General features: G+C 37.7%; 1 protein-coding gene across 1 annotated transcript in view; it reads right to left on the bottom strand.

Moving 5' to 3' along the window:
• The window catches only part of LOC108633303 (platelet glycoprotein 4-like), a 75,586-nt gene that overhangs the window by 3,167 nt on the left and 52,964 nt on the right, over positions 1-19,455 (bottom strand). The window contains exons 8-13 of the mRNA XM_018047277.1: positions 14,331-14,400; positions 11,602-11,789; positions 10,325-10,443; positions 9,270-9,343; positions 1,886-1,940; positions 889-1,051 (exon numbers count right to left, since the gene is read on the bottom strand). Of these exons, the coding sequence (XP_017902766.1) occupies positions 893-1,051; positions 1,886-1,940; positions 9,270-9,343; positions 10,325-10,443; positions 11,602-11,789; positions 14,331-14,400 (665 nt within the window). The 3' untranslated portion in view covers positions 889-892. The remainder of the gene's footprint in view (positions 1-888; positions 1,052-1,885; positions 1,941-9,269; positions 9,344-10,324; positions 10,444-11,601; positions 11,790-14,330; positions 14,401-19,455) is intronic.

Genomic DNA, 19,455 nt, shown 5'->3' with positions numbered 1-19,455 from the left:
TTTCTTTTCCCTTGTAAATTTCAGTCTCCCCAAATATCTACCATTTTCATTTATATATAAACTTTCCTAGTCTGTGATTGTATTAATTATTTATGATTTTAAAGTAATTAGCTAGAAATAATCAAGAAATGAAAAGTTAGAACACATTTAGCTTTTGTGCAACATTTTAACTTTTCAAAAGTGATGATTTCATACTTTAGCCTATTCCTTTCAGAAGAAAGATGTAATGTAGCCATCTGGTTGGTATTACTAGGGCTTATTATTCATTCAGTCTTCATTTATGTTTTAGTTTGCATTCAGTTCAGTTCAGTTGTGTCCAACTCTTTTCGACCCCATGAATTGCAGCCAGCACGCCAGGCCTCCCTGTCCATCACCAACTCCAAGAGTTCACCCAAACTCATGTGCATCGAGTCGGTGATGCCATCCAGCCATCTCATCCTCTGTCGTCCCCTTCTCCTCCTGCCCCCAATCCCTCCCAGCATCAGGGTCTTTTCCAATGAGTCAAATCTTCACATGACGTGGCCAAAGTACTGGAGTTTCAGCTTTAGCATCAGTCCTTCCAAAGAACATCCAGGACTGATCTCCTTTAGAATGGACTGGTTGGATCTCCTTGCAGTCCAAGGGACTCTCAAGAGTCTTCTCCAGCAGCACAGTTCAAAAGCATCAATTCTTTGGCACTCAGCTTTCTTCACAGTCCAACTCTCACATCCATACATGACCACTGGAAAAACATCTCAAAACTTCAAAGATAAATTAAAAACAATTGTTGACTAGACAGATCCAGGAATATTTGTAGCCTAATTTATAACCTCTTTTTGATAAAATGAAAACAAGTAATATATAAACTAATGTTATAGAAGCTGTATATAATTTTTATTATATACTTACTTATTTAACACCCCACTCGGCATGCACAGTATGAAATCATAAAAGCAACAAACATCACTGTACCAATACTCCGAAAGATTATTTGTACCAGGCGAAGGAGGTTTATTTTTCGAGTTACTTGATCTATGAACATTGCTTCCTTCTCATCAGCAATGGTGGCAGTCTGTAATAAAGTTAATAGTGTTTTGGGGGTAGTTTAGTGAAGCAAAATACTCAAAACCTTCAATTTATGTATCAGTTTTTTTTCAAAACACTGCATAAATTTTAGTTACTTTTTTCTGTAAAACAAGCTAATGGAAGTCTCTTTGCATGTCAAAGAAGGTAATAAATGCCCAGGTGGAATATTTAGAGAAATACAATCATTTCCCTTTAAACATGTTATATAGCATTCTTCAATACACTGACTTCTTGTTCAATATACTGGTCTTACAGAAATATTTTCCAGTTTCCCAACGAATGTTTTTAGTGACACAGGGAAATATCAGGGTCAGCAGTTTTCTTTCTCTAAAGGCTTATAAAATGCATTTCCTATTTCGTGGCTAATCCATTCCATGATTTTTACACTAAAAATATCTTGGCAGGAGATCAGCTGCCTACACTTACTATAATCTCATCCTTATAAACTTGGTTGGTTTTTATTAACACGACAATATTCACACTGAGTTATTTGGAATGTCATTTTTGCATGACCCTTCCCCATGACAAGCACTGTGACAAGAGATAGTGTTTAATAGAGGCATTACGGAAATAATCTTAAATGATAGGAAGTACTTTCTAAAATAAAAACACTGAAATCTAACATAATCCTGATATTTCTGCATGGCTTGGTTCTCTCACAATAATTAATTATATAATTAATATATATAATTAATAAAGTATAAACTTGCCCACACGAGTAATGGAAACTCATACAACTTCAAATACTATGCACACTTACTCAATTTTCAATCATCCAAGGTTTTTTCTATTTTAGTGACTAATAGATAAAAATACTAACCTCATTAAGCCAAAGAATAGGCACCAAATAGTTCTGCTTTAGGTGCTTTAATGCTCTGTAATATACATTGAAAATAAGTATAAAATATTTAATAATTATAGAAATAATTATATATTATACATGCATAACAGAAATGTTAGTAATTATCTCTATACATGAATGTTCAGAAGCTAGTTGCTGTTGTGTCTTGGCTAAATTCCTTGATTTTTGTTCCATGTGATGAATAATTTAAATTTTAATGTCTGTTTCTGAGTTTTATAATCACTGTTATGAATCTTTCTAATACATATTTCTAATTAGATTCACTTTTGCTGATCATTTATTTTCTCTTTCAACAAGTGATGCCCAGGAAACTGAGAAAGTCAATTCCTAGGCAGGTTGCTAAGAAGTCCGGGGTCCCCAAGGAGAGAGGGGTCTGGAATTCTCAAGGAGGAAGAAAGGACAAACTTTTTTATCCTCTGTATTCCTTAGGATTATATAACAATAATGTAACCTGCTTGAGGACAGTTTCTGGAAAAAAAAAAAAAGTTCTGGCTAATCCTGTTATCATAAAATGTAAATTATGGGAGTGGGTCTCATAAGGTCTTTACAACCTCCAGACATTGTTTTGATTCACTGTAATAACTGATTAAAAGTATATAACTCCATTGCTAACACTAGTGATGAGGTACTCTTTCTGCCCTCTTCTGATGTCTGTGTCAGAAGCTTTCTCTACCTCTTTTATACTTAGAAAAAAACTTTATTACACAAAAGTTCTGAGCAATTAAGCTGCGTCTCTGGCCCTGGATTGAATTCTTCTCCTCCAGAGGCCAAGAATCCCCAGTCTCTTTTGTGGTTTGGCAACAACCCTTCAAACCTAAACTTTGAATTCTGGAAACTACTGTCATAGAAATATTTGGACAGCTAGTGGAATGAGCAATACCACCATAAACTCATTCCAAAATGTGTGTAAATACCATTTCAATACAAACTAGATACAATTCTAAATTGCAAATGAAAGTTATTAGCATTTAGCAATTTAATGAATTAAGCAAAAGAAGTTGAAATTTTATTTTATATATGTTTTTTCATCATATTGGATTATTACTGCATGAGTTTATTCAAGAAAACTAAGAAGTGGCAAGAATACACAGAACTATACAAAAAAGATCTTCACAACCCAGATAATCGTGATGGTATGATCACTCACCTAGAGGCAGACATCCTGGAATGTGAAATCAAGTAGGCCTTAAGAAGCATCACTACGAACAAAGCTACTGGAGGTGATGGAATTCCAGTTGAGCTATTTCAAGTCCTAAAAGATGATGCTGTGAAAGTGCTGCACTTAATATACCAGCAAATTGGAAAACTGAGCAGTGGCCACAGGACTGGAAAAGGTTAGTTTTCATTCCAATCCCAAAGAAAGGCAATGCCAAAGAATGCTCAAACTACTGCACAATTGCACTCATCTCACATGCTAGTAAAGTAATGCTTAAAATTCTCCAAGCCAGGCTTCAGCAATACATGAACTGTGAACTTCCAGATGTTCAAGCTGGTTTTAGAAAAGGCAGAGGAACCAGAGATCAAATTGCCAGCATCCTTTGGGTCATCAAAAATGCAAGAAAGTTCCAGAAAAATTTCTGCATTATTGACTAAACCAAAGCCTTTGACTGTGTTGACACAATAAACTGTGGAAAATTCTGAAAGAGATGGGAATACCAGACTACCTGACCTGCCTCCTGAGAAACCTGTATGCAGGTCAAGAAGCAACAGTTAGAACTGGACATGGAACAACAGACTGGCTCCAAACTGGAAAAGGAGTACGTCAAGGCTGTATATTGTCACCCTGCTTATTTAACTTCTATGCAGAGTACATCATGAGAAACACTGGGCTGGAGGAAGCACAAGCTGGAATCAAGAGTGCTAAGAGAAATATCCATAACCCCAATATGCAGATGACACTCTTATGGCAGAAAGCAAAGAAGAACTAAAGAGCCTCTTAATGAAAGTGAAAGAGGAGAGTGAAAAAGTTGGCTTAAAGCTCAACATTCAGAAAACGAAGATCATGGCATCTGGTCCTATCACTTCATGGCAAATTGATGGGTGAACTGTGGAAATAGTGACAGACTTTATTGTTTTAGGTTCCAAAATCCCTGCAGATGGTGATTGCAGCCATGAGATTATGACCAACCTAGACAGCATATTGAAAAGCAGAGACATTACTTTGCCAACAAAGGTCCATCTAATCAAAGCTATGGTTTTTCCAGTAGTCATGTATAGATATGAGAATAGGACTATAAAGAAAGTTGAGTGCCCAAGAATTTATGCTTTTGAACTGTGGTGTTGGAGAAAACTGTGGTGTTGAGAGTCCCTTGGACTGCAAGGAGTTCAAACCAGTCCATCCTCAAGGAAATCAGTCCTGAATATTAATTGGAAGGACTGATTCTGAAGCTGAAACTCCAATACTTTCGCAACCTGATGCGAAGAACTGACTCATTTGAAAAATCCCTGATGGTGGGAAAGATTGAAGGTAGGAGAAGGGGAAGACAGAGGATGAGTAGGCTGGATGGCATCACTGACTCAATGGACATGAGTTTGATTGAACTCCGGGAGTTGGTGATGGACAGGGAGGCCTGGCGGGCTGTAGTCCATGGAGTTTCAAAGAGTCAGACACGACTGAGCAACTGAACTGAACTGAACTGATGGTAACAAAGAATACATTAATCCACAGCTTAGAGTTTCTTCAGCCAGAAATTCTTGGACATAGGCCTTCAAATCATTTAATGGTCATAGTTTTCTTTAGTAGCCTGTTTTGACATTCCTAAAGGGGCAGATATTCTAAATTTTTGTAGAAATTAGAAAAGAATTTTATCTCTAAATCTCTAAGAGTATCAGTAATAAAGCTGGTAGCAAGAGTTGAGATGCAAACCTCTTAGGTGCCAACATGGAAGGATATAACCATGCTGATATACTTAGTGTGGGCGGCTGTGACAGGCGCATTTAGCATGGCCGAGAGGAGCTACCCCAGTCTGAGGTCAGAGTCAGAAGCCAGGAGGACCCCAAGCCTGAGGAGCGGTGGCCAAGAGGAGTTACCCCATGTCCGAGGTCAGGGGCAGTGGCTGAGAGTGCCAGGCTGCGACGGCGCAGGAACGGCAGAGAGGAGCTACCCCAGTCTGAGGTCAGGGGCAGCAGCCGAGAGGAGCTACCCCACGCCCGAGGCCAGGGGCGGCGGCCAGGAGGAGCAACCCCACCTCCAAGGAGCAGTGGCTGCGCAGGCAGAGGGCCTAGAGGAGCTATTCCATGTTCAAGGTCAGGAGGGGCGGTGGTAAGGAGATACCCCTCCTCCAAGGTAAGGAGCAGTGGCTGTGCTTTGCTGGATCAGCCGTGAAGAGATACCCCACGTCCAAGGTAAGAGAAACCCAGGTAAGACGGTAGGTGTTGCAAGAGGGCATCAGAGGACAGACACACTGAAACCATACTCACAGAAAACTAGTCAATCTAATCACACTAGACCACAGCCTTGTCTAACTCAAAAAACTAAGCCATGCCCGTGGGGCCACCCAAGATGGGCGGGTCATGGTGGAGAGGTCTGACAGAATGTGGTCCACTGGAGAATGGAATGGCAAACCACTTCAGTATTCTTGCCTTGAGAATTCCATGAACAGTATGAAAAGGCAAAATATTAGGATACTGAAAGAGGAACTCCCCAGGTGAGTAGGTGCCCAATATGCTACTAGAGATCAGTGGAGAAATAACTCCAGAAAGAATGAAGAGATGGAGCCAAAGCAAAAACAATACCCAGTTGTGGATGTGACTGGTGATAGAAGCAAGATCTGATGCTGTAAAGAGCAATATTGTATAGGAACCTAGAATGTCAGGTCCATGAATCAAGGCAATATGGAAATGGTCAAACAGGAGATGGCAAGAGTGAACGTCGACATTCTAGGAATCAGCGAACTAAAATGGACTGGAATGGGTGAATTTAAATCAGAAGACCATTATATCTACTACTGTGGGCAGGAATCCCTTAGAAGAAATGGAGTAGCCATCATGGTCAACAAAAGAATCTGAAATGCAGTACTTGGATGCAATCTCAAACACGACAGAATGATCTCTGTTCATTTCCAAGGCAAACCATTCAATATCACAGTAATCCAAGTCTATGCCCCAACCAGTAATGCTGAAGAAGCTGAAGTTGAACAGTTGTATGAAGACCTACAAGGCCTTCTTGAACTAACACCCAAAAAAGATGTCCTTTTCATTATAGGGGACTGGAATGCAAAGGTAGGAAGTCAAGAAACACCTGGAGTAACAGGCAAATTTGGCCTTGGAATGCAGAATGAAGCAGGGCAAAGGCTAATAGAGTTCTGCCAAGAGAATGCACTGGTCATAGCAAACACCCTCTTCCAACAACACACGAGAAGACTCTACACATGGACATCACCAGATGGTGAACACCGAAATCAGATTCATTATGTTCTTTGCAGAAACTCTATACAGTCAACAAAAACAAGCCCAGGAGCTGACTGTTGCTCAGATCATAAACTCCTTATTGCCATATTCAGACTTAAATTGAAGAAAGTAGGGAAAACCACTAGACCATTCAGCTATGACCTAAATCAAATCCCTTATGATTATACAGTGGAAGTGAGAAATAGATTTAAGGGCCTAGATCTGATAGATAGACTTCCTGATGAACTATGGACTGGAGTTCCTGACATAGTACAGGAGACAGGGATCAAGACCATCCCCATGGAAAGTAAATGCAAAAAAAGCAAAATGGCTTTCTGGCTAGGCCTTACAAATAGCTGTGAAAAGAAGAGACACGAAAAGCAAAGGAGAAAAGGAAAGATACAAGCATCTGAATGCAGAGTTCCAAAGAAGAGCAAGGAGAGATAAGAAAGCCTTACTCAGTGATCAATGCAAAGAAATAGAGGCAAACAACAGAATGGGAAAGACTAGAGATGTCTTCAAGAAAATTAGAGATACCAAGGGAACATTTCATGCAAAGATGGGCTCGATAAAGGACAGAAATGGTCTGGACCTAACAGACGCGAAGATATTAAGAACAGGTGGCAAGAGTACACAGAAGAACTGTACAAAAGACATCTTCATGACCCAGATAATCACGATGGTGTGATCACTCATCTAGAGCCAGACATCCTGGAATGTGAAGTCAAGTGGGCCTTAGCAAGCACCACTATGAACAAAGCTAGTGGAGGTGATAGAATTCCAGTTGAGCTGTTTCATATCCTGAAAGATGATGCTGTGAGAGTGCTGCACTCAATATGACAGCAAATTGGAAAACTCAATAGTGGCCACAGGGCTGGAAAAGGTCAGTTTTCATTCCAATCCCAAAGAAAGGCAATACCAAAGAACGCTCAAACTACTGCACAATTGCACTCATCTCACACGCTAGTAAAGTAATGCTAAAATGTCTCCAAGTCAGGCTTCAGCAATACATGAACCATGAATTTCCTGATGTTCAAGCTGGTTTTAGAAAAGGCAGAGGAACCAGAGATCAAATTGCCAACATCTGCTGGATCATCAAAGCAATAGAGTTCCAGAAAAACATTAATTCTGCTTTATTGACATTGCAAAGCTGTTGACCGTGTGGCTACAATAAACTGTGGAAAATTTTGAAAGAGATGGGAATACCAGACCACCTGACCTGCCTCTTGAGAAATCTGTATGCAGGTCAGGAAGCAACAGTTAGAACTGGACATAGAACAACAGACTGGTTCCAAATAGGAAAGGAGTAGGTAAAGGCTGTACATTGTCACCCTGCTTATTTAACTGCTATGCAGAGTACATCATGAAAAACACTGGGCTGGAAGAAGCACAAGCTGGAATCAAGATTGCCGGGAGAAATATCAAGTACCTCAGATATGCAGATGACACCACCTTTATGGCAGAAAGTGAAGAGGAACTAAAAGGCCTCTTGATGAAAGTGAAAGAGGAGAGTGAAAAAGTTGGCTTAAAGCTCAACATTCAGGAAACGAACATTATGGCATCCGATCCCATCACTTCATGGGAAACAGATGGGGAAACAGTGGAAACAGTGTCAGACTTTATTTTTCTGGGCTGAAAAATCACTGCAGATGGTGATTGCAGCCATGAAATTAAAAGACGCTTACTCCTTAGAAGGAAAGTTATGACCAACCTAGATAGCATATTGAAAAGCAGAGACATTACTTTGCCAACAAACATCCATCTAGTCAAGGTCTGGTTTTACCTGTGGTCATGTATGGATGTTAGAGTTGGACTGTGAAGAAAGCTGAGCACTGAAGAATTGATGCTTTTGAACTGTGGTGTTGGAGAAGACTCTTGAGAGTCCCTTGGACTGCAAGGAGATACAAGCAGTCCATTCTGAAGGAGATCAGCCCTGGGATTTCTTTGGAAGGAATGATGCTAAAGCTGAAACTCCAGTACTTTGGCCACCTCATGGGAAGAGCTGACTCATTGGAAAAGACTCTGATGCTGGGAGGGATTGGAGGCAGGAGGAGAAGGGGATGACAGAGGATAATATGGCGGATGGCATCACTGATTCGATGAACATGAGTCTGAGTGAACTCTGGGAGTTGGTGATGGACAGGGAGGCCTGGCGTGCTGCAATTCATGGGGTCGCAAAGAGTTGGACACCACTGAGCAACTGAACTGAACTGATACAATTTTTCACATCTCCTTTTGCATTTTTTTCTGTGCATATATATTTTCCTCATACCAATTTGTTTATGCAGGCCATTCACTGCCTGTCTTCCTAGTCCAGCTACCTAAATTTCAGTAGACTTTCTTTTATTTCTATTTACCAACATTTTGTTTTATAGAAGTTCAGGTAGAGTTTTACTTTCATGACTCCTATTATTATCTGTGTTTGGTCAATTCCTTGGGCTAAATAACTCTGATCATCTACATTACTTTAAAAAACAGATTTGTTTTTTTACATTGGAGTATAACTGCTTTACAGTGTTGTGTTAATTTCTTCTGTACAACAGCATGAATCAGTTACAAGTATTCATAAATCCCCTCCATCTTCAGCCTGCCTGCCACCCCTCTACATCATCGCAAAGCACTGAGCGAACTCCCTGTGCGATACAGCAGCTTCCCACTACCTGTTTTACACATGGTCGTGTGTTTACGTCAGGCTGCTCTCTCAGTCCATTCTACCCTCTCCTTCTCTCGCCGTGTCCACACATCCATTCTTACACCCTCATCTCTACTCCAGCCCTGCCGATAGGTTCATCAGTGTCCCTTTTCTAGATTGCATATATATGTGTTAATGTATGATATTTTTCTGACTTAGAGTACTTGAATTTTATATTCTTTCCCCTTCTTTTCATAGATATATTCTCATTCTTACAAGAAAATACTAAAAATCATAATGAAACTTGTTCAAGAGACTCACTCAATTTTTCTTGCTGGTTTAACCAATATATTGATCTGCAGCCGTTTTGCAAACTGTAGAGTGAATCCAGTTACCTAAAGACAGAACAAACTAAATTAATTATCCACTTCCTTAAAATAAAAGTATTTTATAAATCCAAAATTTATTTTTACTGTTACATAGAACCGAAGGTGAAACTCTGCTACTTGAAATTTATTAAATAATAATTGGACATATTGCATCAGGCACACATAATTCTCCGTAGTTAAATTTTGTGTGTACACGAATGGGTGTATACAGATGTATATGCCCATGCATATACAGGCACACAAAATTCCTTTGCCCATCCTAATGCCTAGGCTTTATTTAAATTTATGATATTTATTTGAACTGGTTTTGAGGGATTCACAACAATAGTACTGAAACCCAGAACTCATATACTGTAAACAAATCCTGAACTTTACATGATTAAGGATACATCAGTCAGAACCCATATATCATGCATATAATTATAATACTACTTATTATTCTTTAAACTGAAATGTGACTCCTAAAATTCTGGCATATCATTTAAACTTTGAAAAGGAGAATATTAAATGAAAAGTTGAAAATTGTTACTCTATAGGAAATGTAATAGATTTTTCCCTACACTGAGTATAATGAATCTTACCTCAAATGCATATATATCTGTAAAATCTTTTAATTGCTTGTAATCTACAGTGTTCCTTCATGTGAGCAGTACTTGCAGTTAAGTTATAAAATGAGCATAAAATCGTACTTTATACCAAATTATTTTAAGTAGAATCATTTCTGTCATTGCTTTCTCTGACCTATGAACAATTAAAAAAGTCTATAAAATTCCACATGCTAAAAAATCTAAAACAGAATTACTTCATCTCATAAGCAACAACAGGAAAACAAATGTAATTTCCTTGATATAAAAGTAAGTAATTTATCAAGATTGTGATGCAATAAATATAACCAATAAATGTGATTGAGAAAATGGAGATAATTTAATTCTTCTTTCATTAAAAAAATAATGTTAAACCAAACAGGTCAATAATGTAGTTGCTTACAGGTTCAACATCTAAGTATGTGCTATGTTCTTCTTCATTTGGACTTAAGCCTTCAACAGGTTCTGCAATTTCTGGACTTGCATGTAGAAAATGAGGAAGTGAAATGTACACAGGTTTTCCTGCAAGCAAGTTTTAAAAGACAAATGATATAAATACTTTTTCTTATTATACATCCCTCTCAGAAAAGATTTCCTTGAAGATAAAGCTTTTTAAGTTAAAAATGAAATGCAAAGTTTGCTTTGACTACTAATTGGATGGTGAGGATTAGAGACGATTATAGCATCTAATCACTTTTGAACAATAACAAAAAAGAAATGTAACCAATCATCCCTTAGGTGTTTATTTCCTATAAGTAAGGCTTAGCTGGCCTTCCCTGGTAGCTCAGTGGTAAAGAATCCGCGGGCCAATACAGGAGATGCAGGTTTGATCGCTGGGTCAGGAAGATCCCCTGGAGGAGGAAATGGCAACCACTCCATTTTCTTGACTGGGAAATTCCATGAAAAGAGGAGTCTGGCAGGCTACAGTCCATGAGGTCGAAAAGAGTCAGATAAGACTTAGCAACTAAGCAACAATGGCAAAGCTTAGCTGCTGAACACAAAGTTACAACCATATACCTACATGTTTCAGGTAGTAATATGTCTATGGACTGATAATTTTTAAAAGAGATTCTTCTTTCTTTCTTCACACCTACATCAATATGAAATAGGTGAGCAAAATATGATAAACTCCAAATTTTGAGTCAATTCTTGTTTTGGAGACTTCCTGAAATACACTTATTTTTATTTACCATTTTCTAGGATAGAAAAGTTAGAAAAATGTTAGATAAGTTGGGATGTTTAAAGTATTCTGGTAACTAATTTTATCCTAAATCTAAAAAGAGCACAGAGATTCTGCACAGCACAGGACACCATCAAAAATGAAAAGGCCACCTATGAGATGGGAAAAATATTTTCAGAACTTGTATCCCATAAGTAAGTAACATCCAAAATATACGAGGAATTCACACAACTCAAAAAAATAATCAGTTAAAAAATGAGCAAAGTACCTTAAAATTTATTTTCCAAAGTAGCACAGAAAAATATCAGGGTGGTTTTACCTAATAACAACTAAATTTTGCAACAGTGAAAATCAGAACAAAAACAGCCTACCACCTTCTGCCATTGTTGCTTTCTCACTTTAAATTTCTTGTGGAAAACAATCCTGGCTTAAGTTTACCCGGTTTAAAGAATAATGCAAATTATGCCATGGATTGTGACATTAAGAACCTGTAAACTCACCTTCTTTGCATTTGCTAATGTCTAGCACACCATATAAGGTACAATTTTTTGAGAGAAGTTTTTCTGTGCAGAAACAGTGGTTGTCTGGATTTTGAAGTGGAGATGCAAAAATCCTGGATGGAAGAACAAATCTGTACACAGGGATTCCTTTTAGATTAATTTCAGCTCCAAACACAGCATAAAATGACCTAAACACAGACACAAAAGAGGTTCATTCTGGGAAACCGAACTTCGCTCTGGAGATCCATTTTCTCCTGTTTTTAAATTTACATTATTGCATTAACTTAGGAAACTTATGTAATCTTATTAGAATTCCTGTTTAATTCTTAGGAAAAAAAAATTGAGAGATTTTAAGGTATGCCAGAACTCAATACTTGGATATGAGCTATCCTTACCTTTGTTTTCAAAAGCTTCTGAGATTAATTTTTGTTTGTGAACTGCAATAGAGTATTTATCCCTTGAGATGGGAATGGCAACCACTCTAGTTTTGTTGCCTGGAGAATCGCACAGATAGCGGAGCCTGGTGGGCCACAGTTACAGTGCACAGAGTGGCAAAGAGTTGGACATGACTGAGCGAGTAACCACATAGAGTATACAGCAGACATTTCTCATGGTTCATTTCTTCTTTGGATTAATTATTGATGACTCTCAAATCCTTAATTTGTGCCCAGTTTCAATGAGATAAAAATAAAGTTTCAATGTCCCAAAACTTAATCATGGAGAGAAGTTCTGCTTGAGTGTGTGCATGCTGGTGTTTAATATCTGCCTTCTACACTCCCATCATTTACAGCTATCCACCATAAACTTGGCAATGTACTCAATCCCACTATATACTTTTTTTTTTTGATACCCAGATGACCTTAGCTCAAACTACCGCACAATTGCACTCATCTCACATGCTAGTAAAGTAATGCTCAAAATTCTCCAAGCCAGGCTTCAGCAATACATGAACCGTGAACTTCCTGATGTACAAGCTGGTTTTAGAAAAGGCAGAGGAACCAGAGATCAAATTGCCAACATCTGCTGGATCATGGAAAAAGCAAGAGAGTTCCAGAAAAACATCTATTTCTGCTTTATTGACTATGCCAAAGCCTTTGACTGTGTGGATCACAATAAACTGTGGAAAATCCTGAAAGAGATGGGAATACCAGACCACCTGACCTGCCTCTTGAGAAATCTGTATGCAGGTCAGGAAGCAACAGTTAGAACTGGACATGGAACAACAGACTGGTTCCAAATAGGAAAAGGAGTATCTCAAGGCTGTATATTGTCACTCTGCTTATTTAACTTATATGCAGAGTACATCATCAGAAATGCTGGGCTGGAAGAAACACAAGCTGGAATCAAGATTGCTGGGAGAAATATCAATCACCTCAGATATGCAGATGACACCACCCTTATGGCAGAAAGTGAAGAGGAACTAAAAGGCCTCTTGATGAAAGTGAAAGAGGAGAGTGAAAAAGTTGGCTTAAAGCTCAACATTCAGAAAATGAAGATCATGGCATCTGGTCCCATCACTTCATGGGAAATAGATGGGGAAACAGAGGAACAGTGTCAGACTTTATTTTTTTGGGCTCCAAAATCACTGCAGATGGTGACTGCAGCCATGAACTTAAAAGACGCTTACTCCTTGGAAGAAAAGTTATGACCAACCTAGATAGCATGTTCAAAAGCAGAGACATTACTTTGCCGACTAAGGTCCGTCTAGTCAAGGCTATGGTTTTTCCAGTGGTCATGTATCGATGTGAGAGTTCGACTGTGAAGAAGACTGAGCACCGAAGAATGGATGCTTTTGAACTGTGATGTTGGAGAAGACTCTTGAGAGTCCCCTGGACTGCAAGGAGATCCAACCAGTCCATTCTGAAGGAGATCAGCCTTGGCATTTCTTTGGAAGGAATGATGCTAAAGCTGAAACTCCAATACTTTTGCCACCTCATGCGAAGAGTTGACTCATTGGAAAAGACTCTGATGCTGGGAGGGATTGGAGGCAGGAGGAGAAGGGGATGACTGAGGATGAGATGGCTGGATGGCATCAGTGACTCGATGGACGCGAGTCCAAGTGAACTCTGGGAGTTGGTGATGGACAGGGAGGCTGGCGTGCTGTGATTCATGGGGTCGCAAAGAGTCGGACACGACTGAGCGACTGAACTGAACTGAACTGACCTTATTTGAAGAAATTCTGCTCTCGTCAATTTTACAGATAAGAAAAGTTTCAGAGATCTTCAAAGCTTTCTCAACCAGACAGAATTTAGAAACTAAAGGATTCAAGCATACCCAGTGCCCAGTGTGGGTGCTGATGCTTATGTGAAAGCTACTGCGCCCTGCCAATTTGAATGGATGCTGTAGTGTCAGTAGAGCACATTAACATGGATCTGTGCCTGGAATATCATCATTTTAGACATTTTAAGAAAAATTGGGCATGTCTTTCTTGACTGTTACTAAGCATACTATTACTTCAGTAAAGGAGAGGAACAATAGCTCTTGCTTAGAAATGACAAAGAAGAAAATGATTTGCATCATACAAAATACCCTTTACATCTTTCAGTTTTCAGAAATGTAATAAACACATTATGAATTCTATATTGTATTTATTAATATATCAAAAAACTTCCTTAAATTTATTTCATTTTTCTAATATACTGCTATTGAGTGTGGTCTTCTTGATTTATCTTTTGTCACTTGGGGAAATAATTCTGACTTAGAGAAATACATTATTGTCTTTGTCTTACCTGCAAATGTCCGAGGAGAAGAATTGCAATACCCGGGTCTTCTCAATAAAAGGTGGAAATGAAGCTGCATCTGTTTAAAAGTTGAGCCAGTAGCAAGGGATTAGATGCAGTTTGTGTCTTAAATCAAGAAATCTTGATTCCAAAATGCTTGATAGAAATATAATATGAACTGTAGCAATTGTACATGTAATCTTTTAAACAGAAATTTATTTTTCTCATTCCTTTCTCTTTTATTAAATTTTATGTTGGATCAGTTGATTAACCATGTTTTGTTAGTTTCAGGAGTATAGCAAAATGATTCAGTAATACGTACACATGTATCTATTCTTTTTCAATTTCTTTTCCCATCTAGGTTAAAAAAGAGCATTGAGTAGCATTCTTTGTGCTATACAGTAAGTCCTTGTGGGTTATCTGTTTTAAGCATTAATAGTGTATATATGTCAATCCCAAACTCCAAATCTATCTCCCCCTCCAGCTTTTTCCCTCAGTCACTGTAGTTCGTTGTCTTAAGTCTGTGAGTCTGTTTGGTAAGTTCATTTGTATCACTTTTTTAAGATTCTGCATAAAAGCAATATGACATGATCCATGTCTTTCTCTGTCTAATTTACTTCACTTAGTATGATAAGCTCCAGGTCCATTCATATTGCTGAAAATGGCACTGTTTCATCCTTTTTAATAGCTGTAATATTGTTTCATGTATGTGCCACATTTTCTTTATCTGTTGATGGACATTTAGGTTGCTTCCATGTCTTGGCTATGGTAAGCAGCACTGCGATGAATCCTGGGCTGCATATAACCTTTTGAACTACATTTTTATCCAGATAGATGCCCAGGAGTGGGATTGCTATATCATATGGTAGCACTATTTTTAGTTTCTTAAGAAAGCTCCATACTGTTCTCCATTGTGACTGTCACCAGTTTAAATTCCTACCAGCAGTACAGGAAGATTTCTTTTTCTGCACATCCTCTCCAGCATTTATTGTTAGTGGATTTTGGGGTGATGGAGTTTGACCATTGTGAAGTGATAACCTCATTGCAGTTTTGCGTTTTTCTAGTAAATAGTGATTTTGAGCACATTTGTATGTACTTCTTGGCCACCTGTATGTCTTCTTTGAAGAAATGTCAACTTAGGTCTTTTGCCCATTTTTTTTTAAATTTTTTAAATATGTATATAGAGAGAGTATGAGCTGTTGAAAACTTTGGAAATTACTTGGTGGCATTGTTTGAAAATATTTTCTCCCATTGTGAGTTGTCTTTTTATTTTGTTTATGGTTTACTTTGCTGTACAAAAGGTTTTGAGTTCAATTATGTCCTATTTGTTTATATTTCTTCTTACTTCTATTTCAGTATTTTCACCTCTCTAAGAGGTGGCTCAGAAAAGATACTGCAGTGATTTATGCCAGAAAGTGTTCTGCCTATGTATTCCTCTAAGAGTTTTATAGTATTCAGTCTTTAGTTATTTAATTTAATTTAGTTATTTAATCCATTTTGAGTTTATTTGCATATGGTGTTAAAGAATGTTCAATTTCATTTTTTTGCATGTACTTGTCCCATTTTCTCAGCACCATTTATTGAAGAGCCTGTCTTTTCTCCATTGTACAGTCTTACCTACTTTGCTGTACGTTAATTGGCCATATGTGTGTGAGCTGTTTCTGGCTTTCTACCCTGTTCCAGTGATCTACATTTCTGTTTTGGTGACTGTAACTTTGCAGTACAGCCTGAAGTCAGGGAGCCGTGATTCCTCCAACTTTGTTTTCTTTCTCAAGATTGCTTTGGCTATTCAAGGTCTTTTATGTCTCCATATACACTTAAAATTTTTTTCTAATTCTGTGAAAAATGTCATTGGTAATTTGATAGGGATTTCATTGAGTCTTTAGATTGCGTTGGGTAATACAGTCATTTTAACAGTGTTGATCTTTGAATACAAGAATGTGATGTATCTTTCCATCTGTTTGTATCATCTTTGATTTCTTTCATCATCATACAGTTTCAGAGTATAGGTCTTTTGTTTCCTTCAGTTCAGTTCAGTCGCTCAGTCATGTCCAACTCTTTGCGACCCTCATTGTTAGTGTACAGACATGGAATAGATTTCTGTGTAATAATTTTGTAATAATAATTACAAATTTACTTATCCTGCAACTTTACTGTGCTCAGACGCTCAGTTGAGTCTCTATGTGACCTCATGGACTGTAGCCCACCAGGCTTCTCTGTCCACGGGATTCTCCTGGCAAGAATACTGGAGTGGGTTGCCATTTCCTTCTTCAGCAACTATATTACAGCTCTTCAAAAATGAATTCAGTGGTTTTCTGATAGCATCTTTAGGATTCTTTGTGTATAGTATCATGTCATCTGCAAGCAATGACAATTTTACTTCTTTTCCAATGTGGATTTCTTTTATTTCTTTTTCTTCTCTGATTGCCATGACTAGTACTTCCAAAACTATATTGAATAATAGTGGTAAGGGGCAACATCCTTTCTTGTTCCTGGTCTTAGAGGAAATGCTTTTATCTTCTAACTGTTGAATATGATGCTAACTCTATTTTTGTCATAAATGGCCTTTAGTATGTTCAGAAAGGTCCCCTCTCCACTTTCTAGAGTTTTTTTATCTCAATGAATATTGAGTTTTGTCAAAAGCTCTTTCTACCCTCTATTGAGATGGTTATATAATTTTATTCTTTAATATTCTTTGATGTCATATATCACACAGATTGATGTCCAGATATTGCAAAATCCTTGTATCCATAGTATACACCTTATCATGTTGTGTGATCCTTTAATGTATTGTTTGATTTGGTTTGCTAGTAGTTTGTTGAAATTTTTTGCATCTGTATTCATCAATGATAATGACCCATGGTTTCCCTTTTTGTAGTATCTTTGTCTGGTTTTGGTATCAGGGTGATGGTATCCTCATAGAATGAGTTTGAGAATATTCCTTCTACTGCAAATTTTTCAGTAGTCTCAGAAGGATAGGTTTAACCCTTCTGTAAGTTTTTAGTAGAATACACCTGTGAAGCCATCTCAGTTCAGTTCAGTCACTCAGTCGTGTCTAACTCTTTGTGATCCCGTGAATCGCAGCATGCCAGGCCTCCCTGTCCATCACCAACTCCCGGAGTTCACCCAAACTCATGTCCATAGAGTCAGTGATGCCATCCAGCCATCTCATCCTCTGTCGTCCCCTTCTCCTCCTGCCCCCAGTCCCTCCCAGCATCAGAGTCTTTTCCAATGAGTCAACTCTTTGCATGAGGTGGCCAAAGTACTGGAGTTTCAGCATCATTCCTTCCAAAGAAATCCCAGGGCTGATCTCCTTCAGAATGGACTGGTTGGATCTCCTTGCAGTCCAAGGCACTCTCAAGAAGCCAGCTAGTCCTGGACAGTTTTTGTTAAAAGTTTTTAAAGCACAGTTTCAATTTTAGTACTTGTGATTGGTACGTTCATATTTTCTATTTCTTCTTAATTCATTCATGGGAGCGTATACCTTTCTAAGAATTTGTACATTTCTTCCAGGTTTTCTATTTCATTGACATACAGTTGCTTGCGTTTGTCTCTTATGATCCTTTGTATTTCTGTGGTGTTTGTTGTAACTTCTTTTTTTTTATTCTAATTTTATTAATTTGAACTCTCTCCCTTTTTCTTTCCTTGATGAGTCTGGCTAAAGGTTTATCCATTTTGATTCTTTTTAAAGAACAAGCTTTTAGTTTTATTGACCTTTTCTATTTTTTTTTTCTTTTTGATTCTGCTCTGATTTTTATGATTTGTTTTCTTCTACTAACTTTGGGTGGTGTTTGTTCTTTTTCTATTGCTTTAGGTGTAAGGTTAGGTTTATGTGAAAATTTTATTGCTTCCTGAGATAAGATTGTATTGCTGTAAACTTCATTCTTACAGCTGCTTTTGCTTCTTCCCATAAGTTCTGGATCATCATGCTTTTATTTTCATTTGTCTCTAGGTGTTTTCTTTTATTATTATTCTTTGATTTATTCAGTGATCTATTGGTTTCTTGATAACATGTTGTTTATCTTCAACCCATTTGTGTTTTTCCAGTGTGTGTGTTTTTTTTTTTTTTTTTTGAAGTTGAATTCTAATCTCATAGCATTGTGGTCAGAAAAGATTCTTGATATGATTTCAGTTTTCCTAAACTTATCAAGGCTCACTTTGTGGCCCAGCCTGTGATCAATCCTGGAGAATGTTCCATGTGAACTTGAAAGGAATGTATATTCTTCTGCTTTTGGATGGAGTGCACTATAAATTAAGTCCATCTGGTCTTTCTTTTAAGGCTTGTGTTTCCTTTGGTCTTCTGCTGGATGATCTGTCCATTGCTGAAAGTGGGATGTTAAAGTCTCCCAGTATTATTGTGTTACTGGTGATTTCTCTTTTTATGTCTGTTAGTACTTGATTTATATATTAGGATGCTCCTATTTTGGGTGCATGTACATTTGCAGCTATTACATCTTCCTCTTGGATTGATCCCTTGATCATTATGTAGTGTCTTTCTCTGTCTATTGGGAAAGTCTTTATTTAAAGTCTTTTTTGTCTGATGAATGTTGCTGCTGCAGCTTTCTTCTGACTTCCGTTTCCATGGAATACCTTTTTCCATCCTCTGACTTTCATTTTATATGTGTACTTAGATATGAAGTGGATCTCCTGTAGACAGTATACATACAAGCCTTGCTTTTGTATCTATTTAGCTAGTCTGTGTCTTTGGTTGGAGCATTTAATCCATTTACATTTAAGCTAATTAGCAATGTCTTTTCCTATTTCTATATTCTTTATTGTTTTGGATTTGTTTCTGTAGGTCTTTTTTCTTCCCTTTCTCTTTTGTTCTGTTGTGATTTGATGACTAGCTTCAGTGTTGAATTTGTTTTTATTTTTGTGTGTGTGTATCTACTGTAGATTTTCAGTTTGCTGTTACCATGAGGATTTGATATAGAAGTCCATACATAAACAAGGTTGTTTTAAGTTGCTGATGTTTTAATTTCAAGTGCATTTCCAATATCTTGCATTTGTGCTCCCTTATTCTCAGTTACTGGTTTTGATAGCATATTTTGCATATTTTTGTGCAGATGATTTCCTTTCTTACTTTTTTTGCCTTTACTGGTAAGCTTTTCCATTCTTAATTTCTCTGTTTCTA

The sequence above is a fragment of the Capra hircus genome, chromosome 4, assembly GCF_001704415.2.
Source record: "Capra hircus breed San Clemente chromosome 4, ASM170441v1, whole genome shotgun sequence".
Taxonomy (NCBI): Eukaryota; Metazoa; Chordata; class Mammalia; order Artiodactyla; family Bovidae; genus Capra; species Capra hircus.
This window is presented reverse-complemented; position numbering and strand designations above follow the sequence as displayed.